Source organism: Oncorhynchus mykiss, chromosome 3 (assembly GCF_013265735.2).
Source record: "Oncorhynchus mykiss isolate Arlee chromosome 3, USDA_OmykA_1.1, whole genome shotgun sequence".
Taxonomy (NCBI): domain Eukaryota; kingdom Metazoa; phylum Chordata; class Actinopteri; order Salmoniformes; family Salmonidae; genus Oncorhynchus; species Oncorhynchus mykiss.
The window spans coordinates 75,377,218-75,402,415 of NC_048567.1; the positions used below are offsets into that span (position 1 = coordinate 75,377,218).

General features: G+C 43.5%; 1 protein-coding gene across 5 annotated transcripts in view; it reads left to right on the plus strand.

Annotated features, from left to right (window-relative positions):
* LOC110504796 (diacylglycerol kinase eta) overlaps window positions 1-25,198 on the plus strand; it is a 112,380-nt gene that overhangs the window by 77,405 nt on the left and 9,777 nt on the right. For 3 of the 5 annotated variants that reach the window (XM_036975215.1, XM_036975213.1, XM_036975217.1), the window contains 16 exons: window positions 366-465; window positions 562-865; window positions 1,289-1,420; window positions 3,588-3,734; window positions 5,125-5,242; window positions 5,397-5,507; window positions 5,999-6,095; window positions 6,231-6,338; window positions 11,203-11,316; window positions 11,437-11,571; window positions 12,469-12,626; window positions 12,737-12,842; window positions 13,936-14,028; window positions 14,369-14,488; window positions 16,246-16,351; window positions 17,705-17,835. In XM_036975215.1, coding sequence (XP_036831110.1) covers window positions 366-465; window positions 562-865; window positions 1,289-1,420; window positions 3,588-3,734; window positions 5,125-5,242; window positions 5,397-5,507; window positions 5,999-6,095; window positions 6,231-6,338; window positions 11,203-11,316; window positions 11,437-11,571; window positions 12,469-12,626; window positions 12,737-12,842; window positions 13,936-14,028; window positions 14,369-14,488; window positions 16,246-16,351; window positions 17,705-17,835 — 2,080 coding nt within the window. The remainder of the gene's footprint in view (window positions 1-365; window positions 466-561; window positions 866-1,288; window positions 1,421-3,587; window positions 3,735-5,124; window positions 5,243-5,396; window positions 5,508-5,998; window positions 6,096-6,230; window positions 6,339-11,202; window positions 11,317-11,436; window positions 11,572-12,468; window positions 12,627-12,736; window positions 12,843-13,935; window positions 14,029-14,368; window positions 14,489-16,245; window positions 16,352-17,704; window positions 17,836-25,198) is intronic. The other 2 variants (XM_036975214.1, XM_036975216.1) reach the window with 2 other exon arrangements.

Consider the following 25,198-nt stretch of genomic DNA (forward strand, 5'->3'; position numbering starts at 1 on the left):
TACAGGTATTCCAATAAGGAAGAGGCCAAATGGGTGTTTTCTGTTTGCTCAGGCAAAGTTGGCTATTTGGCTAACAAGGAGGAACAGGGTCAAAGGTGGGGGGATAACAGACCCTTTACTATTATTTAATGGAATGGTCTCTGGGCGCCTTAGGGTTGAGTTTGAGTTCTATAGAATGATAAAGTGTGGAGATGTTTCAGGAGATATGGTATGGATATACGGTTGTAAAACTGGTGAGGATATGTTTTTTGTGATGTGTGGTGTTGTTTTGTATCGTGAGGTAGAGGGCAAGGAGAGTATGCAGTACAGAGTATGCTCTCTCTCCCTCACCTCTCTCTCTTTCTCTTTATTCTCTCCCCTTCTAGGATCCTGTGTGAGACAGTAAAGGACTTTGTTGCCAAAGTGGGGAAGTCCTATGAGAGAATTACTGAGAATACAGAGGAGTGTGACACCATGTCTCTCAAAGTAAGTACACCACACACACACACACACACACACACACACACACACACACACACACACACACACACACTCTCTAAATTAACTCCTCTCCCCCACCAGTGTGCCATCCTGAATGAGAAGCTAGATTTGCTCCTTCAGACCCTCAACACAGAAACCCAGTCATTTCCCCCACCTCCTCGCCTTTCCACACCCCCCATTGTTGAGGAGGAGGAAGAAGAGGAGGAGGTGAGCGAGGAGTCGTTGACCGAGCTGAAGGAGAAACTGGAAGCGGAGGAGAGTGAGAAGGGAGGAGAGAACGGAGGAGGTTCGCCACACAAGATGTTCAGAGCTAAAGAACAGTTGATGCTACGGGCAAACAGCCTGAAGAAGGCTGTGCGAGAGATTATGCAACAGGCAGAGAGAGGTACGTAGATATAGAACATAACAGATCATGGAACAGGCAGAGAGAGGTACATAGATATAGACCATAACAGATCATGCAACAGGCAGAGAGAGGTACGTAGAAATACATTATGACAAAACAGATCAGACATACACTAGAATAGAGCCTTTGGCGAGTCTTGCATGCCTGTTTCAGAGAGAATACAATTGGACTCCAGACAGTTCAACTACAAAATGACTTGGTAATCACTTTGTCACGTAATATGAAGATGTAATGTGCAATTTCAGACCCTTCTCTCCCCTCACCCTCTCCCCCTCCCTTTCTCTCTCCTTCTCACCCTCTCCCCCTCCTTCTCTCTCTCCTTCTCTCCCTCTTCCCCTTCTTCTCTCTTTTCGCCTCATCCTCTCTTCCTCCTCACTCTCCCTGCCCTCTCTCTCTCCCTAGTGGTGGATGAGCAGAATGCCAGCACGGAGGAGCAGGAGCTGCCGTCCACGTTTGAGTTCAGGAAGGAGGGAGAGGAGGACAACAGGGACAGTGAAAAGGACGAGGACACCAAAGAACTAGAGATCCTGCCACGTGAGTCACCTGCCTCTCTGTCTGTCTGTCTGTCTGTCTGTCTGTCTGTCTGTCTGTCTGTCTGTCTCCTTCTCTCTCTGTCTGTCTCTTGCTTCCATCTATCCAGTACTGTTAAGATCTAGAGGAGTGGCTACCCACTTGGCAAAACCTGATTGAATCAACATTAATTCTGCTTTCTTTCAACAAAAACATTCATTGTGATGACGTTGAATCAACATGGAAATCTGATTCGATTTGCAAAAAGTCATCAACGTGATTGAATTGCAATTTTTTTTCACCCAACTTTTAACGTAAATCCAATGACCTGGTGAAATGTTTTGTTGATTTCACATTAAATTGACATTGGTTCACAAGCAAAATTAAATCAAAACTAGATGTTGAATGACGTCTGTGCCCAGTGTGTAGGGAGTAGGAGCTAGAGAATAGGGGCTAGAGAATAGGGGCTAGGGTATAGGGGCTAGGATGTAGGGGTTAGGGAGTAGGTGCTAGGGAGTAGGGGCTAGGAGCCCATTTTGAATTCAGAAGAGTTAGTTGTATCCTACAGGAAAAAACATAGGATATTAATAACAACACCACCTAGTGGATCATCGACTAACTACACCCTGTCACAGGGAACATGTCCTCAACTAACTACACCCTGTCACAGGGAACATGTCCTCAACTAACTACACCCTGTCACAGGGAACATGTCCTCAACTAACTACACCCTGTCAGGGAACATGTCCTCAACTAACTACACCCTGTCACAGGGAACATGTCCTCAACTAACTACACCCTGTCACAAGGAACATGTCCTCAACTAACTACACCCTGTCACAGGGAACATGTCCTCAACTAACTACACCCTGTCACAGGGAACATGTCCTCAACTAACTACACCCTGTCACAGGGAACATGTCCTCAACTAACTACACCCTGTCACAGGGAACATGTCCTCAACTAACCACACCCTGTCAGGGAACGTGGGCTCTGTCTGACAAGCCCACACATGATGTTCCCTGCTGTAATTAAATTAAAGAATTAGAAATGGAAAACATGAACTTTATTTCTCCTGATTAAATTATACTGGGTTTAGTTTGTTATTAACAGTGCAGTCAGTGGATAGCTGGATTAGGTATTTCAAGAGTGGCCGAATATCTCTACATGGTATTTACATAGCACAGTGTAGTATTTTCTCTGCTGCCAATGACTGGAAAGAACTGCAAAAATCCCTGAAATTGGAAACACTTATCTCCCTCACTAGCTTTAAGCACCAGCTGTCAGAGCAGCTCACAGATCACTGCACCTGTACATAGCCCATCTATAATTTAGTCCAAACAACTACCGCTTCCCCTACTATATTTATTTATTTATTTATTTTGCTCCTTTGCACCCCATTATTTCTATCTCTACATTGCACATTCTTCCACTGCAAATCTACCATTCCAGTGTTTTACTTGCTATATTGTATTTACTTTGCCACCATGGCCTTTTTTTTTCTCTTTTTTTTTGCCTTTACCTCCCTTATCTCACCTCACTTGCTCTGTATGTTTGTTTTACTCCATGTGTAACTCTGTGTTGTTGTATGTGTCGAACTGCTTTGCTTTATCTTGTCCAGGTCGCAATTGTAAATGAGAACTTGTTCTCAACTAGCCTACCTGGTTAAATAAAGGTGAAAATTGCATAGCACTTTGTCGTATTTACAAAGCACAGTGTAGTATTTAAATAGCACTGTGTAGTATTTACATAGCACAGTGTAGTATTTACAGAGCACAGTGTACTATTTACAGAGCACAGTGTAGTATTTACAAACACAGTGTGTGTTTGTCCCTAAGTGTGTGTGTCCGTGTCCTGTATGATGTGTCGTTGTCTGTGGGACAGGGGCTCTTCCTGTTCACAAGGAATCTTCTTCCTGCCTCAGAGCAGTAGGAATTGTATACTCTCTGATGTAATCCCCTTGTTCTATCGACTCTCCCCTAGATCTTTAGTACATACTAGAATAGATAGTGCTCTTTAGTACATACTAGAATAGATAGTGTATGTCTATGTACTAACACTCTCTCTCTCTCTCTCTCTCTCTCTCTCTCTCTCTCTCTCTCTATCTCTCTCTCTCTCTCCCTCTCTCTCTCTCTGTCTCTGTCTCTGTCTCTGTCTCTGTCTCTTGCTCTGTCTCTCTCTCTCTCTCTAGTGGCTAAGAGTCCTTGTTCCCCTACTGAAAGGTGTGTGAGTCGCAGCAGCCAATCATGTGGCTCTTTCTCCATCACACCCTTCACCACCAGCAAGGAGAACCTGCCTGTACTCAACACACGTATCATCTGCCCTGGTACATCCTACGGTATATGCACACATGGGCGCCATACACACATACATGCACATTTCACATACACACATTCACACTTCATCTTCTATGGTTCGGGCTCACGCGTATGCACACACACATCTGCCCTTGTACATGTACACACACACACACACACACACACACACACACACACACACACACACACACACACACACACACACACACACACACACACACACACACAGATTGTCATATCCTCATAACGATTAGCAATGCTAACAAATACGTTCTACATGTAAAATCCCATAGAGAATTCCAACTAAATGCAAACGAGCGCATTGCAAACATTTTATACATATTTTAGTCTCTGACCTAAAGTATTTACAGGACTGACATCCCAGCTCATAAATTTATACAAGTAACTCAAAAATGCTTCTTACAAAAAAAATATTAGGCAGCAAGCTTGATCTAGGAGGGGATTCTCTGCTGTTCCCAAGCGAAGCTGGATTTAGATAGCTAGCTACTAAATGAGCAAACCAAAATGCACAACTGCAGAGCACTTAGCACACTTTAGACAGTAGAAATGGCCATTTCCTGATTGCTAAAATTCAAATAATTTGCCTAATTTCTGTTTATGTAACAAAACAAGCAATGTGTAGTGTAGAGAATCATTGTACCATCTAAATCACTGTGAAATATATTTTCAACAACCCAAAATATTGTAGCTGTTTGAAGCTGGGGTGCAATACCGAGGGTCAAAGACGCCAAAAACGAAACTTAAGAACGGGTAGCATAGAAATAGCGCGCATAGAACATATCTACCGCTTCTTAGACTTGCTTTCAATGAGAATGACAGATCTATAACTCACTTTTCTAAGTGAATTTGGTCGGGGTCACCCAAAAAGTTACATATTGCAGCTTTAACTTAATAGTTTAAGAGATATCTAGCTGGCAAACAATTCATTGTGAATTCCATACTGTAATTAGTTCACCTGGCGCATGCTGTACAACGGTGAGTGACTCACAAGGCTTCGGTCTCTCGTTGTTGTGTGCTTGCAAACAAACACCCTGTGACTGAGGACTACTGGTAAGCTTCATAATAGAAAATAATGTGAAATGAGGAATGCAATCTTCTTTATCGCCTAACGTATTGCACACAATTTGACTGCAGGTATTTTTTTTTTAAAAGTAGTTACAAATATTCAAATAAAAATCTAACATTTCAAAGAAATAGTTTCAACGGTATTGATGGTTTTGAAAAACCATCCCGTGGCTATTTTCAAAAGCCCCAGTTTACGGTATACTGCCCAAGCCTAAAACATACGCACACACGCGCACACACACACACACACACATTGTTTGCCCTGAGACATGTAGACATACCACACACAGCAGTTTTTAAGAACACCACTGTTTCTCTGTACAGGTTTGCGTGCTGGTCTGGCAGCCTCTATAGCTGGTAGCTCCATCATCAGTAAGATGCTGCTGGCTAATATCGACCCATTTGGAGCTACGCCCTTTCTGGACTCTGACCTGGACTCACTGTAAGACCCTCTGACCTCTCAGCTCTGACCTTTAGGCTACCATATTCAGAAAGTTTCAGACTGGACCCTTTTTGGTGACCAGATCAAAACATATATTTTTTTAAAGGTTTGTGTAGTTTTGTGAACTTCTCTGTGTCTTTCTATCTCCCCACAGAGAGGGCTTTAGTGAGAAGTGTGTCATGAACAACTACTTTGGCGTTGGGCTGGATGCTAAGATCACACTGGAGTTCAACAACAAGAGGGAGGAACACCCAGAGAAGTGCAGGTGAGCTCTAGGTTTATCTCTCCTCTCCTCCCTCATCCCTCTCCACTGGTCTCTCATCCCTCTCCACTGGTCTCTCATCCCTCTCTCTCCTCTATTCTCTCACCCTTTTCTCACTATACTCCTTTCTCTTCCTCACTACCCCCCCCCCCTCTCTCCTCTATTCTCTCACCCTTTTCTCACTACGCTCCTTTCTCTTCCTCACTACCCCCCCCCCCCCTCTCTCCTCTATTCTCTCACCCTTTTCTCACTACGCTCCTTTCTCTTCCTCACTACCCCCCCCCCTCTCTCCTCTATTCTCTCACCCTTTTCTCACTACGCTCCTTTCTCTTCCTCACTACCCCCCCCCCTCTCCTCTATTCTCTCACCCTTTTCTCACTACGCTCCTTTCTCTTCCTCACTACCCCCCCCCTCTCTCCTCTATTCTCTCACCCTTTTCTCACTACGCTCCTTTCTCTTCCTCACTACACCCCCCCCCCCCCCCCCTTCTCTAGGAGTCGTACTAAGAACAGGGTATGGTATGGGGTTCTGGGCACCAAGGAACTCCTCCAGAGAACCTACAAGAATCTAGAACAGAAGGTTCAACTGGAGGTGAGAGACAAAACCACAGAACTAGAATTACTAGAAGGGACATTCCCGTGAAAAATCTATGTTTTGTGGTGGATAGAATGGCGGACATATTGGAATAGAGCCTAACTGTAACTGTGTGTGTGTGTGTCCGTCCAGTGTGACGGTCAGTACATCCCCCTGCCCAGCCTTCAGGGCATTGCGGTGCTGAACATCCCCAGCTATGCAGGTGGAACCAACTTCTGGGGAGGAACCAAGGAGGACGACGTGAGTGCTGTTCTACCAAAATTGTGTGTGTGTGACTCTGGTTGGTACTTTGTGGCTGCTGGCTCAGTGTTGTAGGAGAACAGGCAAACATAACGATACCACCTCTGGTTGGTACTTTGTGACAGGGGGACACTATTTGGCATGACAGGCCCCTAGTTCCGTAAGGTTACCTCTGTGTGTGCGACGTGGTGTTGTAATTCAAGGCCAGTGAGGTTGGGGCTCCCGAGTGGCGCAGCGGTCTAAGGCACTGCATCTCAGTGCTTGAGGCATCACTACAGACACCCTGGTTCAATTCCAGCCTGTATCACATCCGGCCATGATTGGGAGTCCCATAGGGCAGCAAACAATTGGGCTAGCATCGCAGGGGGAGGCCGTCATTGAAAATAAGAATTTGTTCTAAACTGACTTGCCTAGTTAAATAAAGGTTAAATAAAAGTTTACCTCTGACGTGGTGTTGTAACAGCTGTGCTGGGACAGAGCCAGCTGCTGGGAGGACTTCCAGTGGAACTGATCCAACACACACATCATCCTCAGCATTTACTCTCTGCACACACACCACAGGTGCACACACACACACTTGCAGTAAATCCACATGCACAAACATATTTCTTAAACTGTGTTCAAACTATAAACCATCTTCAGACGTCTATTTTGGCCCCAATGAAAATAAACCTGTTGAATTGATATCAGTGAGTACGTTTACATGAACACTAATAATTTGATATTAAACTGATTACGGGAGAAGGCAGAGTATTTTTTTATTATTTTTTTTATTTAATTTTCAATGACGGCCTAGGAACCGTGGGTTAACTGTCTGTTCAGAGTATTGCATTAGTCATGTGGGTTAACTGCCTGTTCAGAGTATGGCATTAGTCATGTGGGTTAACTGTCTGTTCAGAGTATTGCATTAGTCATGTGGGTTAACTGTCTGTTCAGAGTATGGCATTAGTCATGTGGGTTAACTGTCTGTTCAGAGTATGGCATTAGTCATGTGGGTTAACTGTCTGTTCAGAGTATGGCATTAGTCATGTGGGTTAACTGCCTGTTCAGAGTATGGCATTAGTTATGTGGGTTAACTGCCTGTTCAGAGTATGGCATTAGTCATGTGGGTTAACTGTCTGTTCAGAGTATGGCATTAGTTATGTGGGTTAACTGTCTGTTCAGAGTATGACATTAGTCATGTGGGTTAACTGCCTGTTCAGAGCATGACATTAGTCATGTGGGTTAACTGTCTGTTCAGAGTATTGCATTAGTCATGTGGGTTAACTGTCTGTTCAGAGTATGGCATTAGTCATGTGGGTTAACTGTCTGTTCAGAGTATGGCATTAGTTATGTGGGTTAACTGCCTGTTCAGAGTATGGCATTAGTCATGTGGGTTAACTGTCTGTTCAGAGTATGGCATTAGTTATGTGGGTTAACTGTCTGTTCAGAGTATGACATTAGTCATGTGGGTTAACTGCCTGTTCAGAGTATGGCATTAGTAATGTGGGTTAACTGTCTGTTCAGAGTATGGCATTAGTCATGTGGGTTAACTGTCTGTTCAGAGTATGGCATTAGTCATGTGGGTTAACTGCCTGTTCAGAGTATGACATTAGTCATGTGGGTTAACTGTCTGTTCAGAGTATGACATTAGTCATGTGGGTTAACTGTCTGTTCAGAGTATGGCATTAGTCATGTGGGTTAACTGCCTGTTCAGAGTATGACATTAGTCATGTGGGTTAACTGTCTGTTCAGAGTATGACATTAGTCATGTGGGTTAACTGTCTGTTCAGAGTATGACATTAGTCATGTGGGTTAACTGTCTGTTCAGAGTATGACATTAGTCATGTGGGTTAACTGTCTGTTCAGAGTATGACATTAGTCATGTGGGTTAACTGTCTGTTCAGAGTATGATATTAGTCATGTGGGTTAACTGTCTGTTCAGAGTATGACATTAGTCATGTGGGTTAACTGTCTGTTCAGAGTATGACATTAGTCATGTGGGTTAACTGTCTGTTCAGAGTATGACATTAGTCATGTGGGTTAACTGCCTGTTCAGAGCATGACATTAGTCATGTGGGTTAACTGTCTGTTCAGAGTATGGCATTAGTCATGTGGGTTAACTGCCTGTTCAGAGTATGGCATTAGTCATGTGGGTTAACTGTCTGTTCAGAGTATGGCATTAGTCATGTGGGTTAACTGTCTGTTCAGAGTATGGCATTAGTCATGTGGGTTAACTGTCTGTTCAGAGTATGGCATTAGTCATGTGGGTTAACTGCCTGTTCAGAGTATGGCATTAGTCATGTGGGTTAACTGCCTGTTCAGAGTATGGCATTAGTCATGTGGGTTAACTGCCTGTTCAGAGTATGGCATTATTCATGTGGGTTAACTGCCTGTTCAGAGTATGACATTAGTCATGTGGGTTAACTGTCTGTTCAGAGTATGGCATTAGTCATGTGGGTTAACTGCCTGTTCAGAGTATGGCATTAGTCATGTGGGTTAACTGTCTGTTCAGAGTATGGCATTAGTCATGTGGGTTAACTGCCTGTTCAGAGTATGGCATTAGTTATGTGGGTTAACTGTCTGTTCAGAGTATTGCATTAGTCATGTGGGTTAACTGCCCGTTCAGAGTATGGCATTAGTCATGTGGGTTAACCGTCTGTTCATGGTATGGCATTAGTCATGTGGGTTAACTGTCTGTTCAGAGTATGGCATTAGTCATGTGGGTTAACTGCCTGTTCAGAGTATGGCATTAGTTATGTGGGTTAACTGTCTGTTCAGAGTATGGCATTAGTCATGTGGGTTAACTGTCTGTTCAGAGTATGGCATTAGTCATGTGGGTTAACTGTCTGTTCAGAGTATGGCATTAGTCATGTGGGTTAACTGCCTGTTCAGAGTATGGCATTAGTTATGTGGGTTAACTGTCTGTTCAGAGTATGGCATTAGTCATGTGGGTTAACTGTCTGTTCAGAGTATGGCATTAGTCATGTGGGTTAACTGTCTGTTCAGAGTATGGCATTAGTCATGTGGGTTAACTGCCTGTTCAGAGTATGGCATTAGTCATGTGGGTTAACTGCCTGTTCAGAGTATGACATTAGTCATGTGAACACTTTACTCTGCTTTTCTTAATTGGCGTCAGGTCATCATTGAAGTAAGCATATGCCTGATTAAAGCACCTGGTTTTCTGAGCAACCTTTAGAATGATTAGGACATGTGAAGGTCTTAATCATAGTTCCAGGGGTGTATTTGATCTGTGCATATGCAAGCACCAGCAACACAAGCCTCCCCGTTAAGGGAGAGTGAAGTGAATTTGTAAAAACTAAAAGGACGCATCTTAGAAATAGTTTTCACAAACAAACTCTATATGTCCGAACTCCTAATCAAATAGTCTTGGCAAAAATAACATGGTCGCTGTGGTAGAACATTTATTTTGATTCCAGATTTTCTGGATTTACAGTCCCATCAGGTAGCCTGATTTCAGATGTGTCTGTGTAAACAGGATTATTTAAGAATTTGTTTTAATCAAACTATTATGTTAATCTGACTATCCAAAATAATGATAGTGTTATTTTACTTATTATTTGTTACTTTTATTTTATTTTCATTTAAAAAAATTAACTGCATTATTTGTTAAGGGCTTTTAAGTAAGCATTTCACTGTAAGGTCTACTACACCTGTTGTATTCAGCATTTCACTGTAAGGTCTACACACCTGTTGTATTCAACGCATTTGACAAATACAATTGTATTTTATTTTATTTGATGTCACATAGGACTCAATGAAGGGTGTGTTATTGTGAGTTGGGCTTCACCTAGTGCTATTACTCTAAACTACAGTACAATAGATCACAGCCTCTCTGAGCCTTTGACGTGCATGGAGCTAACTAGTACAGATCTGCTTTAAAGAGGCATTTATGAGTGGATCAGAGCAGAGGAATGTTGTAGTACAATGATGTCTGATTCATCATTACCTTGACCTAATCATGGACAGTGTGGACAGAGAGATCAATATCGAGTCAGAGGAACCTTTCACTCCAGAGTCTCTAATCTAAACTCTAACCTCCCCTGTTCTCACTAGACGATTTGGAGGTGAATAAAATGTCAGAAGACAGTTTTCAATGGAGGGAGATAAGTGATGGTGATGGTGATGACTATGGTTATGGTAATGATGATGGTAATGATGGTGGTGGTTGTGATGATGGTAATGATGATGGTAATGATGGTGGTGGTTGTGATGATGGTAATGATGATGGTAATGATGGTGATGACTATGGTTATGGTAATGATGATGGTAATGATGATGATGATGGTTGTGATGATGGTAATGATGGTGATGACTATGGTTATGGTAATGATGATGGTAATGATGATAGTAATGATGATGATGGTTGTGATGATGGTAATGATGGTGATGACTATGGTTATGGTAATGATGATGGTAATGATGGTGGTGGTTGTGATGATGGTTATTTATTAGACATTTTGCAGGATGAAATCTCTTGAGATGCACCATTTTGTTTTCAAGAGTGTCCCCCCCAAAAAACTACTGCTACAACTACTAATACAACTACTAATACAACTAATATAAACTAACACTAATTAGGTCCCAGGGGGTCGAAACACTTCTGGTTCTAATAAGGGAATAATTTAGTCCTGGGACACCAGGTGAGGACAAGGTAGAAATGTATTTTTGCCCTTCAGCACCAGGATTGGGCAGCCCTGCTTTAGAGCAATGTACTGTAACTGTGTTCATTGTGTTTTAACCCGTGTGTGTGTGTGTGTGTGTGTGTGTGTGTGTGTGTGTGTGTGTGTGTGTGTGTGTGTGTGTGTGTGCTCGCGCGCGCGTGTGTGTGTGTGTGTGTGTGTGTGTGCGCGTGTGTGTTTAGATATTCTGTGCCCCGTCGTTTGATGATAAAATCCTGGAGGTGGTAGCAGTGTTTGGCAGTATGCAGATGGCTGTGTCCAGAGTCATCAAACTGCAACACCACCGCATAGCACAGGTAACAAACACACACACACACACACACACACACACACACACACACGCACACACACACACACACACACAACCTTTACTCTACTGTAGTCTTTCATCCAATGAGTCTTTCCTCCACTGTCAGTGTCGCTCAGTGAAGATCACTATCCTGGGAGATGAGGGTGTTCCTATCCAAGTGGACGGAGAGGCCTGGGTCCAACCTCCTGGAGTCATTAAGATCCAACACAAGAACAGAGCCCAGATGTTGACCAGGGACAGGGTGAGAAAGAGGACCAACAGTCAATAGAGATGATATGGGGAGGGAATCAGAGCTGGATTTGATCCCTATTGTGGAAGTACCGCGGAAGGTCCATGTTAAAATGTTTTGTCTTTTGGGGAGGATTGAACCGACATGTACAGCGTTTACCATGAACGCTATCTCTGCAAACATGGGAAAATTGCCTTTAAATTTATATCGAACTCTAACGCTGATCTTCTGCATTATGGATTGAATCCTATCTTAAACTGTTACTGTATGCCCTGTCTCTGACTCTGTTCCTGTTTCTGTCTTTGTCTCGGTTTCTCTTTGTTTCTGTCTGTCTCTCTTTCTGTCTCTGTCCCTGTCTCTCTCTGTTTTTGTCTCTGTCTCTCTCTGTTTCTGTCACTTTCTCTCTCTGTCTTGGTCTGTGTCTCTGTGGATGTTAACTCATTTCCTTCCTGTGTCTCCTCCCTGTGTCTCCTCCCTGTGTCCCTCCCTGTGTCCCTCCCTGTGTCTCCTCCCTGTGTCCCTCCCTGTGTCTCCTCCATGTGTCCCTCCCTGTGTCTCCTCCATGTGTCCCTCCCTGTGTCTCCTCCATGTGTCCCTCCCTGTGTCTCCTACCTGTGTCCCTCCCTGTGTCTCCTCCATGTGTCCCTCCCTGTGTTCCTCCCTGTGTCTCCTCCATGTGTCCCTCCCTGTGTCTCCTCCATGTGTCCCTCCCTGTGTCTCCTCCCTGTGTCCCTCCCTGTGTCTCCTCGTGTCCCTCCCTGTGTCCCTCCCTGTGTCTCCTCCATGTGTCCCTCCCTGTGTCTCCTACCTGTGTCCCTCCCTGTGTCTCCTCCCTGTCTCCATGTGTCCCTCCCTGTGTCTCCTCCATGTGTCCCTCCCTGTGTCTCCTCCCTGTGTCTCCTTGTGCAGGCGTTTGAGAACACTCTGAAGTCGTGGGAGGACAAGCTGAAGTATGACAAGCTGCCCTTGCGGTCTCACCTTTACTCGCAGTCTGTGGACCTGGCCACTGAGGAGGAGGTCGCCCTCGTACAGCTGGTTGCCCGCGCTGCAGACGATCTCATCACCAGGTATATTTTTTAAACTGTCATCTTGAATACTATATCTGTAAACACTGTAAACACTGTCCAGTCAGCAGTCAGAATGATGCCCTCTGACCTCTCCCCTTGTCCAATCACAGGATCTGTGAGGCAGCCAAGACCAATGGGCTTTTAGAGCAGGAGCTGGCTCACGCCGTCAACGCCTCATCACACGCCATCAACAAGACACACCCCAAGTTAGCCGAGGTTAGACATCATCAAGAGGATATGAGGAGTGATGTGAGGAGTCATGTGAGGAGTGATGTGAGGAGTGATGTGAGGAGTGATGTGAGGAGTCATGTGAGGAGGAGTGATGTGAGGAGTCATGTGAGGAGTGATGTGATGTGAGGAGTCATGTGAGGAGTCATATGAGGAGTGATGCGAGGAGTGATGTGAGGAGTGATATGAGGAGTCATATGATGAGGGATATGAGGAGTCACATGAGGAGTGATATGGGGAGTCATATGAGGAGTGATATGAGTGTGTGTGATGTGAGGAGTGATGTGAGGTGAGGACTGTGTGTGAGGTGAGGACTGTGTGTGAGGTGAGGACTGTGTGTGAGGTGAGGACTGTGTGTGAGGTGAGGACTGTGTGTGAGGTGAGGACTGTGTGTGAGGTGAGGACTGTGTGTGAGGTGAGGACTGTGTGTGAAGTGAGGACTGTGTGTGAGGTGAGGACTGTTTGTGATGTGAGAACTGTGTGTGAGGTGAGGACTGTGTGTGAGGTGAGGACTGTGTGTGAGGTGAGGACTGTGTGTGAGGTGAGGACTGTGTGTGAGGTGAGTACTGTGTTTGATGTGAGGACTGTGTGTGAGGTGAGGACTGTGTGTGATGTGAGGACTATGTGTGATGTGAGGACTGTGTGTGAGGTGAGTACTGTGTTTGATGTGAGGACTATGTGTGATGTGAGGACTGTGTGTGAGGTGAGGACTGTGTTTGATGTGAGGACTGTGTGTGAGGTGAGGACTGTGTGTGATGTGAGGACTATGTGTGATGTGAGGACTGTGTGTGAGGTGAGTACTGTGTTTGATGTGAGGACTGTGTGTGAGGTGAGGACTGTGTGTGATGTGAGGACTGTGTGTGATGTGAGGACTGTGTGTGAGGTGAGGACTGTGTGTGAGGTGAGGACTGTGTGTGATGTGAGGACTATGTGTGATGTGAGGACTATGTGTGATGTGAGGACTGTGTGTGAGGTGAGGACTGTGTGTGAGGTGAGGACTGTGTGTGATGTGAGGACTGTGTGTGAGGTGAGGACTGTCTGTGATTCCAGCTGTCTAATATCGTGTTTGTATTGAACACAGAGTATGGCCAGGAACACTGCTATAGAAGTAGCCAGCAATGTGAAGGCTTTACACAACGAGACTGAATCCCTTCTGGTGGGACGAGTATCACTGGTGAGTTACAATCTAGGAGGCTAAGCAACGTCTATGATCAGTTCAGCCTTTCCGTATTCTAACAATAACCATTAGGAGGGAAAATCAAGACTGACCTTAGATCAGCGTCTCAGGGCAACCTCATCTTACTCACGTTCTCTGTGGAGAATATGTGTTTATCTCCTTCATACCAACTCCTGTATGTGTGTGTGTGTGTGTGTGTGTGTGTGTGTGTGTGTGTGTGTGTGTGTGTGTGTGTGTGTGTGTGTGTCCATGTGTCTGTGTGCGTGTGTGCATGGGTGTGTGTGTGTGTCCATGTGTCTGTGCGCGCGCGTGTGTGTGTGTGTGTGTCCATCCACAGCAACTGGAACCCTCAGATGAAGAGTCTTTATCCAGTGCTCTGCAGAGTGTGGAGATGGAGCTAGGCAAACTTGTAGATATTCCCTGGTTATACCATATACTGCAGCCTAATGAAGATGAGGTGAGATTACACATACTAGTAGATATTCCCTGTTTAAACCATATTTAGGGCTCCTGAGTGGAGCAGCGGTCACTGCATCTCAGTGCTAGAGGCATTCTACAGACCCTGGTTTGGTTCCAGGCTGTATCACCGGCTGTATAACCGGCCGTGATTGGAAGTCCCATAGGGTGGCGCACAATTAGCCCAGCGTCGTTAGGGTTTAGCCGGGGTAGGCCATCATTCTAAATAAGAATTTGTTCTTAACTGACTTGCCTAGTTAAATAAAGGTTAAATAAATCAAATGTAAACATCGCACCCCATTGAAGATGTGTTCAGATAATACACACTAGTACACTGCTCAAAAAAATAAAGGGAACACTTAAACAACACAATGTAACTCCAAGTCAATCACACTTCTGTGAAATGAAACTGTCCACTTAGGAAGCAACACTGATTGACAATACATTTCACATGCTGTTGTGCAAATGGAATAGACAACAGGTGGAAATTATAGGCAATTTGCAAGACACCCCCAATAAAGGAGTGGTTCTGCAGGTGGGGACCACAGACCACTTCTCAGTTCCTATGCTTCCTGGCTGATGTTTTGGTCACTATTGAATGCTGGCGGTGCTTTCACTCTAGTGGTAGCATGAGACGGAGTCTACAACCCACACAAGTGACTCAGGTAGTGCAGCTCATCCAGGATGGCACATCATTGCGAGCTGTGGCAAGAAGGTTTGCTGTGTCTGTCAGTGTAGTGTCCAGAGCATGGAGGCGCTACCAGGAGACAGGCCAGTACATCAGGAGACGTGGAGGAGGCCGTAGGAGGGCAACAACCCAGCAGCAAGACCGCTACCTCGGCTTTGTGCAAGGAGGAGCAGGAGGAGCACTGCCAGAGCCCTGAAAAATGACCTCCAGCAAATGTGTATGTGTCTGCTCAAACGGTCAGTAACAGACTCCATGAGGGTGGTATGAGGGCCCGACTTCCACAAATTTCTTTGAGGGGCCGCACAGCCCTCCATGTGCTCGCCAGAGGTAACCTGACTGCCATTAGGTACCGAGATGAGATCCTCAGACCCCTTGTGAGACCATATGCTGGTGCGGTTGGCCCTGGGTTCCTCCTAATGCAAGACAATGCTACTAGACCTCATGTGGCTGGAGTGTGTCAGCAGTTCCTACAAGAGGAAGGCATTGATGCTATGGACTGGCCCGCCCGTTCCCCAGACCTGAATCCAATTGGGCACATCTGGGACATCATGTCTCGCTCAATCCACCAACGTTGCACCACAGACTGTCCAGGAGTTGGCGGATGCTTTAGTCCAGGTCTGGGAGGAGATCCCTCAGGAGACCATCCGCCACCTCATCAGGAGCATGCCCAGGCGTTGTAGGGAGGTCAAACAGGCACGTGGAGGCCACACACACTACTGAGCCTCATTTTGACTTGTTTTAAGGACATTACATCAAAGTTGGATCAGCCTGTAGTGTGGTTTTCCACTTTAATTTTGAGTGTGACTCCAAAACCAGACCTCCATGGGTTGATAAATTTGATTTCCATTGATAATTTTTGTGTGATTTTGTTGTCAGCACATTCAACTATGTAAAGAAAAACATATTTTATAAGAATATTTTATTCATTCAGATCTAGGATGTGTTATTTTGGTGTTCCCTTTATTTTTTGGAGCAGTGTATGTATTCCCTGGTTATACCATATATTGCAAGCTATTGAAGATGAGGTGAGATTACACACATTTCTAATCCTACACCTGTGTCCTTCTCAGGACCCCTCGTTAGAGTATGGCAAGAGCAACAGTCGTAGCAGCATGTTCAGAATTGTGCCAAAGTTCAAGAAAGAGAAAGCTACCAAGAAGACCAACCCTCAGTCAGGTAAGTCTTCGTCTTTTTTGTCTCTCTCCACAGGCTAAAGATATACAGTAAATGGTGCCATCTAGAACCTGAAAGGGTTATTTGGCTGTCCCCAGATTATCTCTTTTTAAATAGCCATTTTTGGTTCCAGGTAGAAGCCTTTTGAATTTCAGGTAGAATCCTTTCCACCGAGAGTTCTACATGGAACCCAAAATGATTCTATCTGGAATCAAGAGGGTTACCCTATTGGGACAGCCGAGGAACCCTTTTGGAACCCTTTTTTCTAAGAGTGTACGCACCACACATACAGAGTTGTATACTTTTAAGTTATATCTAAAATCTTTAAGGTATCTATGTGGCCTACATTTTGTGGTTGTAATGCATTATAATCACCCAGTGTGGTGTCAGGGATTGTCTCTGTGATTTCCATCTGCCCTGGTCCTCAGTCTGACCCATCTATCCAAGAACACCCCTGTTCATGGTCTCATCCACCTGTTTACACATTTACAGCAGTCACAAACCAAGGCCAAAGACAGGGGAGGGGGCTGGACGCAGGGCCAAAAACCCAGATTACCCAGAGAAAGAAAAATCCTGTTTCAGAACACAATTTCTCCTTCATGACGACTGATACAACAGAACATTGACTACATTTGTTTATGAATATTACTACGAATTGAACATGAAAAAAGCTATTGTTTTACTGTGTTTATGAATATTACTACCAATTCAACATGAAAAATATATTTTTAGACTGTATGTTTATGAATATTACTACCAATTGAACATGAAAACCAGCCATTTGTATTGTGTGCTGTAGCTGCACTCTTCAATCTAGATTAGATTGTTTTGGGGTGAAATAAGAGCCCATATAATGCATACAAATAGAATGCCAGGGGTTGGCCGGTCTTCTGCTTCAGGACCCCGTCTGTTGGTTGGGAGTGTTAATCCCGCCCACAGTGAGGGAGGGCAGGGATTGGGTGGGGCGTTCCATCAGGTTGCACAGGCTTCCGCCATCCTTCTCCCTCCTACTTCCTGTACGTCTGTGTTCTGATTGGTGGATAACCTGCATGCCCTTAGCCTCTGTGGAAGGCCATTGGCCACAGCCGTTTCCGACCAACCAACCTCCAACATCTATGCTAACTCCTCCTCTTTTCCGCCAGCCGCTGCCGCCTCTCTTCCCTCTCTCCCTTCCTTTCTTCCTCTACCTCTTCTCCTCTTCCTGTCTTCCCTTCCCTCAATTTTGATTTCCTCTCTCTGATTGTGTGTGTATACATTAGTGTGTGTGCGTGTGGATGTGTGTGTGTGTGTGTGGGAGAGAGGGTCTCAGACACTGAGTGAGCACATTCTTGCTCTGTGCACTGCTTACGTGTGTAGTGGAGCGATGGGGTACAGAGGAGGTAGGAGTCTGGCTGGAGCAGCTCAGTCTGGGAGAGTACAGAGATACCTTCACACGCCATGACATCAGAGGCTCTGAACTGCTGCACCTGGAGAGGAGGGACCTGAAGGTATACACACACGCACACACACACAACACACAAACCCAACACACACACACACACACACGTACACACACACACGTACACACACACACACACACACACACACACACACACACACACACACACACACACACACACACACACACTGTTACTTCATCTACCACCAGATCAACTCTCTTTCTCTCCATCTCTTTCTGTCTGGTTATGTTGGCCTTTAGCTGTCTTCCTGTTTGCTAATCTGTGCTGCACTGCTCTGCTTGGCTTCCACTGTGTGTGAGAGTGTTGCTTACCTACCGCAGGAGACTGGCTGTAACTCACTAACCCCTCAGTCTTCACTGGTACTATGTGTGAACGGGAACGGGACAGACCTTTGGAAAATGGGATAGGGTTGAGGGAGGGCTGGCGTAGGGGAGGAGGGGCTAGGGGAGTGGGACTGCTCAGGAATGTTGGGTGAGGGAGGGTTGGAGCTGGGGTTAGGTTGGTACCACAGACCGAGACCAGTTTTAGGTCGGAGCGATATAGAGACGCTGTTCACGGACAGAACACAACAACTCCCAGTAATATTGACCCCAGGGGTGAGAGTGGACCTTTGGAGTACTGCTGAACATGGGTGGCTTGGAGTTATAGGAGAAAGATGTTCAATGTTGACTCCACACTGAGAAAATACCTCAGGGAGAAACAAGAGGTGTATTAATTAGTCAGATTCCGTTTGCATAACATCTTGTCTGTGACACAACATTTTCCTACTGAACCCATTCAATGTTTACGCTAAATCAAAGAAAATCACATTTTGTTGGTCGCATACACATATTTAGCAGATGCTATTGTGGGTGTAGCGAAATGCTTGTATTCCTAGTTCCAACAGTGCAGTAATATCTAACAATACACAACAGTAATCTAAAAAAAGTAATCAACAATTAAACAGACAGGGAAGGACATAGATGAATTTGTCCAATAGAAACTCTCGTTTTCGTTGCAAAATATTTTCTGTTTGAAGTAAACGGTTTTGCAACGGATTCCGACTAATGATACACTCCCAGGGATATACCACACTTCATTACCCCCATAACCTCCTTACAGATGATGGAGTCATTTAGACTGTTCTATTTCACATTGTTTATCAGAGTTTCATGTGCCAATTATCCTAATGGATCTATAGACGGTGAAGTGAACGACGGCAAAGCAAGGGGATGACTTTTTTGACATTAGACAATAATAGTTTTGCACTCATCCTTACGAGCGACTTGCCTAACATACCTTGGACTGTGCCAGTGTTTCTCTGTCTGTGTCCCCTCATTCCAAATCTGTCCCCTCCATTTATATGACAAAACCACCATTATCTGTCGAAAAAACATAATTGGAAGTAAAAGGAAAATATCCTAAACGCTATTCCATAATTATAATTTATCCTTTTTAGAAACATGGTAACACTTTATGTAACACTTGCAGTTACAATGCATTATGATGCATCTATAATGAATTGTAAGACTTGTCATATGCATGTAAGAGGAGCTTCTAATGTTTTTTTGAGTCTGTACATTTTTTTTCCAGCATAGAAGTTTTTAGTAAGGGATAAATGCAGACGTTCTGTACATTACTTTGGAAATAATGGACGATGCACCATTGCAGGGTTAATTTTTCAAAAGGTAATGTACAGAACGGCGGCTTTTATCCCGCTTATACCACAGTTGACAAAGAAAACAATATGAAAGCACACATTTACTGCTATAGATACTTTGTTGTTGTTGATATTTAAATTGTTCGATTAGTTCAATATTTATGGACGTGAGCCAGTCATTCATTCTTTATGTTCTGTTGCCATGCTCAGTGGCAACGTTCTCATCCCTTACTAGCCAACTAGCTTGCTAGCAGCTAGCGTCCCACCTCGACAACAGCCAGTGAAATTGCAGGGCGCCAAATTCAAAACAACAGAAGTCCCATAATTAAAATTCCTCAAACATACAAGTATTTTACATCATTTTAAAAGGTAAACTTCTTGTTAACCCAGCCACAGTGTCCGATTTCAAATAGGCTTTACGGCGAAAGCACACCAAACGATTATGTTAGGTCAGTACCGAGTCACAGAAAACCATACAGCTATTTTCCAGCCAAGGAGAGGGCTCACAAAGTCAGAAATAGCGATTCAATTAATCACTAACGTTTGATGATATTCATCTGATGGCACTCACAGGACTTCATGTTACACAATAAATATGTGTTTTGTTCGATAAAGTTAATCTTTATGTCCAAAAACCTCATATGAAATTGGTGTTTTATGTTCAGAATTGTCTTGTCTCAAACAAACAAGTGCAGAGAGCCACATCAAATTACAGAAATACTCATCATAAAAGTGATAAAAGATACAAGTGTTAAACATACGAATACAGATAAACTTCTCCTTAATAATGCAACCGCTGTGTCAGATTTCAAAAAGGCTTTACAGCGAATGCACACTTTGCGATTATGTTAGGTCAGCTCCTAGCCACAGAAGGCCATACAGCCATTTTCAAACCAAGGAGAGTGTCACAAAAGTCAGAAATAGCATTAAAATGAATCACTTACCTTTGATGATCTTCATCTGGTGGCACTCCCAGGTCTCCATGTTAGACAACAAATGTTTGTTTTGTTCGATAAAGTTCATCTTTATGTCCAAATACCTCCGTTTGTTGGTGCGTTTAGTTCAGAAATCCAAAGGCACAATGCTCGCTCTCAAAACCAAGGCGAAAAGTCAAAAAAGTACAATAAAAGATAGTAGAAACATGTCAAACGATGTTTAAAATCAATCTTCAGGTTGATCAATAATATTTCAACCGGACAAAGGCTTTGTCAATGGAAAAGGTAAACAAGAAATGCGCGCTCCCGATCACGTGCTTGATTCATGGATGGAAATTTCCATTGTCCTCTCATTGAAAGCGGTGTATCTCCCGCATTTTTCAGAGTAAAAGCCTGAAACAACGCCTAAAGACTGGTCACATGTTGAGGAAGCCATAGAGATCATGAACTGGGTCCTAAGTCTTTGAATGGTGGATAGGCTTTCAATGGAAAAACAGCCTTTCAAAATAATAATACTTCCTGGTTGGATTTTCCTCAGGTTTTCGCCTGCCATATCAGTTATGTTATACTCACAGACATTATTTTAACAGTTATATCCAAATATACTAATCATATGCATATCCTAGCAAATGAGCCTGATTAGCAGGCAGTTTAATTTGGGCACGCTTTTCATCCAAACTTCCGAATGCTGCCCCCTATCCTAGTGAAGATAACATCAAAGTTTATTCCGTTACATTTGTTTAAACTAATACTATTTGCTTAAAACAGCTGGTCAAACTAGAAACATGGGAGGATTTGACAGCATAGCACCACCTGTGTCATGGCTGCAACAGTAGGGACCAGAGAAATTCATGTTCATCACTCACCACGTTAGGTCATCAGATGCTCCAAAAAAATATGTCTCTACAAAAAAATGTCAATGCTAGCTAGCTAAATTTTTTCCTTGTTTACAACATATACAATTTCATTTTGTTTGGTTGCTGGTTTAGCTTTCTGTAACTTTGTAGCAAGTACAGTCTGCATTGTATCTTGAATGCAAGGTGTCCCGATATATTTTCCAACTGTCCCGTTATCTGGTTTAATGTCCATTCTAGAATGCCCTTCTAACCAATCAGAAACAAGTATTCAACAATGTTGTGGTATAAACATATTATAATCCTTATTAGAATACATTATGAGGGCCTCTACACTTCCAAAACAAGTTATAAAGCATGCAGTTTGGCTTTAATAAGTAAAGTGTTACCAAACTATCACACAGAAAATGACAACGGGATCATAAACATAAACAGTGTCAGCTGCATGCTGTTCAGTAGTGTACTCCATGTTTGAATATTTGCTATGCTAATTGAAGGTAGGTACAGCACAACACAACATGTCTGTTGGCACTTTCTGTTTTGTCATTGACCAGAATATATTGTTTATACAGTACATGACCTGTAGCTTTTTATTATTTGGAAGCTCTTAGGTGAGGCTGCCTTTAAAACCCCCAAATGTCGATGTCCTCACCCCCATGGAAATCAAATTAGCATGATAAAAAAATGTACATACACATTTGTAAATTTAAGCTGGAGATATCTGGTTTTGAAATGGATGCGTCTCATTCCACCTCATCCGCCTATGTCGCACTTCTGCATCTGAGGTGAAAGGTGACAGAGATGGAGCGCTGTTTGTCAGACCATGAGACATCCCAAAATTCGGTCTTCTCACAAAATCCCCTGTAGCATCTGAACGGTTTGGCCTAGCAGCTATTAGGACCCTTCTATGGAAAGATGATACTCTCACAAGTGTCAGGAGACTCGTCTGAAGTTGGTACAGCCGATCTGCCAACACTACCGTTCAAAAGTTTGGGGTCACTTAGAAATGTCCTTGTTTTCCAAGAAAACACATGAAATTTGTTGCAAAATGAATAGGATATATAGGCAAGATGTTGACAAGGTTAAAAATAATGATTTTTTATTCAAATAATAATTGTGTCCTTCAAACTTTGTTTTCTTCAAAGAATCCTCCATTTGCAAAAATTACAGCCTTGCAGACCTTTGGCATTCTAGTTGTCAATTTGAGGAAATCTGAAGAGATTTCACCCCATGCTTCCTGAAGCACCTCCCACAAGTTGGATTGGCTTGATGGGCACTTATGTACCATACGGTCAAGCTGCTCCCACAACAGCTCAATAGGGTTGAGATCTGGTGACTGTGCTGGCCACTCCATTATAGACAGAATACCAGCTGACTGCTTCTTCCCTAAATTGTTTTGCATAGTTTAGAGCTGTGATTTGGGTCATTGTCCTGTTGTTGGAGGAAATTGGCTCTAATTAAGCGCCATCCACAGGGTATGGCATGGCGTTGCAAAATGGAGTGATAGCATTCCTTCTTCAAAATCCCTTCAAGACCACCACCAAAGCACCCCCAGGCATTGCCTCCACCATGCTTGACAGATGGCGTGAAGCACTACTGCATCACCTTTCCATTTTATATGAGTTTTCTTCTTTGTGATCCGAGCACCTCAAACTTTGATCCGTCTGTCAACACTTTTATCCAATCTTCCTCTGTCCAGTGTCTGTGTTCTTTTGCCCATCTTAATATTTTATTTTTATTGGCCAGTCTGAGATATGGCTTTTCCTTTGCAACTCTGCCTAGAAGGCCAGCATCCCGGAGTCGCCTCTTCACTGTTGAAGTTGAGACTGGGGTGTTGCGGTTACTATTTAATGAAGCTGCCAGTTGAGGCCTTGTGAGGCATCTGTTTCTCAAACTAGACACTCTAATGGACTTGTCTCTTGTTCAGTTGTGCATCAGGGCCTCCCACTCCTCTTTGTATTCTATTTATAGACAGTTTACACTGTTCTGTGAGTGAAGGGAGTAGAAACACAGCGTGGTACGAGATCTTACATTTCTTGCCAATTTCTTGCATAGAATAGCCTTCATTTCTCAGAACAATAACATACTGACGAATTTCAGAAGAAAGTTTGTTGTTTCTGACCATTTTGAGCCTGTAATCGAACCCAAAAATGCTGATGCTCCAGATACTGAATTAGTCAAAAGAAGGACAGTTTTATTGCCTCTTTAATCAGAACAAAAGTTTTCAGCTGTGCTAACATAATTGCAAAAGTATTTTCTAATGATCAATTAGCCTTTTAAAATTATAAACTTGAATTAGCTAACAAATCAAAATCAAATCAAATGTATTTATATAGCCCTTCGTACATCAGCTGATATCTCAAAGTGCTGTACAGACACCCAGCCTAAAACCACAAACAGCAAGCAATGCAGGTGTTGAAGCACGGTGGCTAGGAAAAACTCCCTAGAAAGGCCAAAACCTAGGAAGAAACCTAGAGAGGAACCAGGCTATGTGGGGTGGCCAGTCCTCTTCTCGCTGTGCCGGGTGGAGATTACAACAGAACATGGCCAAGGTGTTCATATGTTCATAAATGACCAGCATGGTCAAATAATAATAATTACAGGCAGAACAGTTGAAACTGGAGCAGCAGCACGGCCAGGTGGACTGGGGACAGTCAACGTGCCATTGACAGTCAATGTGCCAATGACAGTCAACAGTGCCATAACAGTCAACAGTGCCATAACACAACGTGCCATTGGAACACAGGATTGATGGTTGCGGATAATGGGCCTCTGATTATTGCCCTTATGTCCCTCTTTTACAGTGGGACAGTTTTAGGTCGGAGCGATATAGAGACGCTGTTCACGGACAGAACACAACAACTCCCAGTAATATTGACCCCAGGGGTGAGAGTGGACCTTTGGAGTACTGCTGAACATGGGTGGCTTGGAGTTATAGGAGAAAGATGTTCAATGTTGACTCCACACTGAGAAAATACCTCAGGGAGAAACAAGAGGTGTATTAATTAGTCAGATTCCGTTTGCATAACATCTTGTCTGTGACACAACATTTTCCTACTGAACCCATTCAATGTTTACGCTAAATCAAAGAAAATCACATTTTGTTGGTCGCATACACATATTTAGCAGATGCTATTGTGGGTGTAGCGAAATGCTTGTATTCCTAGTTCCAACAGTGCAGTAATATCTAACAATACACAACAGTAATCTAAAAAAAGTAATCAACAATTAAACAGACAGGGAAGGACATAGATGAATTTGTCCAATAGAAACTCTCGTTTTCGTTGCAAAATATTTTCTGTTTGAAGTAAACGGTTTTGCAACGGATTCCGACTAATGATACACTCCCAGGGATATACCACACTTCATTACCCCCATAACCTCCTTACAGATGATGGAGTCATTTAGACTGTTCTATTTCACATTGTTTATCAGAGTTTCATGTGCCAATTATCCTAATGGATCTATAGACGGTGAAGTGAACGACGGCAAAGCAAGGGGATGACTTTTTTGACATTAGACAATAATAGTTTTGCACTCATCCTTACGAGCGACTTGCCTAACATACCTTGGACTGTGCCAGTGTTTCTCTGTCTGTGTCCCCTCATTCCAAATCTGTCCCCTCCATTTATATGACAAAACCACCATTATCTGTCGAAAAAACATAATTGGAAGTAAAAGGAAAATATCCTAAACGCTATTCCATAATTATAATTTATCCTTTTTAGAAACATGGTAACACTTTATGTAACACTTGCAGTTACAATGCATTATGATGCATCTATAATGAATTGTAAGACTTGTCATATGCATGTAAGAGGAGCTTCTAATGTTTTTTTGAGTCTGTACATTTTTTTTCCAGCATAGAAGTTTTTAGTAAGGGATAAATGCAGACGTTCTGTACATTACTTTGGAAATAATGGACGATGCACCATTGCAGGGTTAATTTTTCAAAAGGTAAT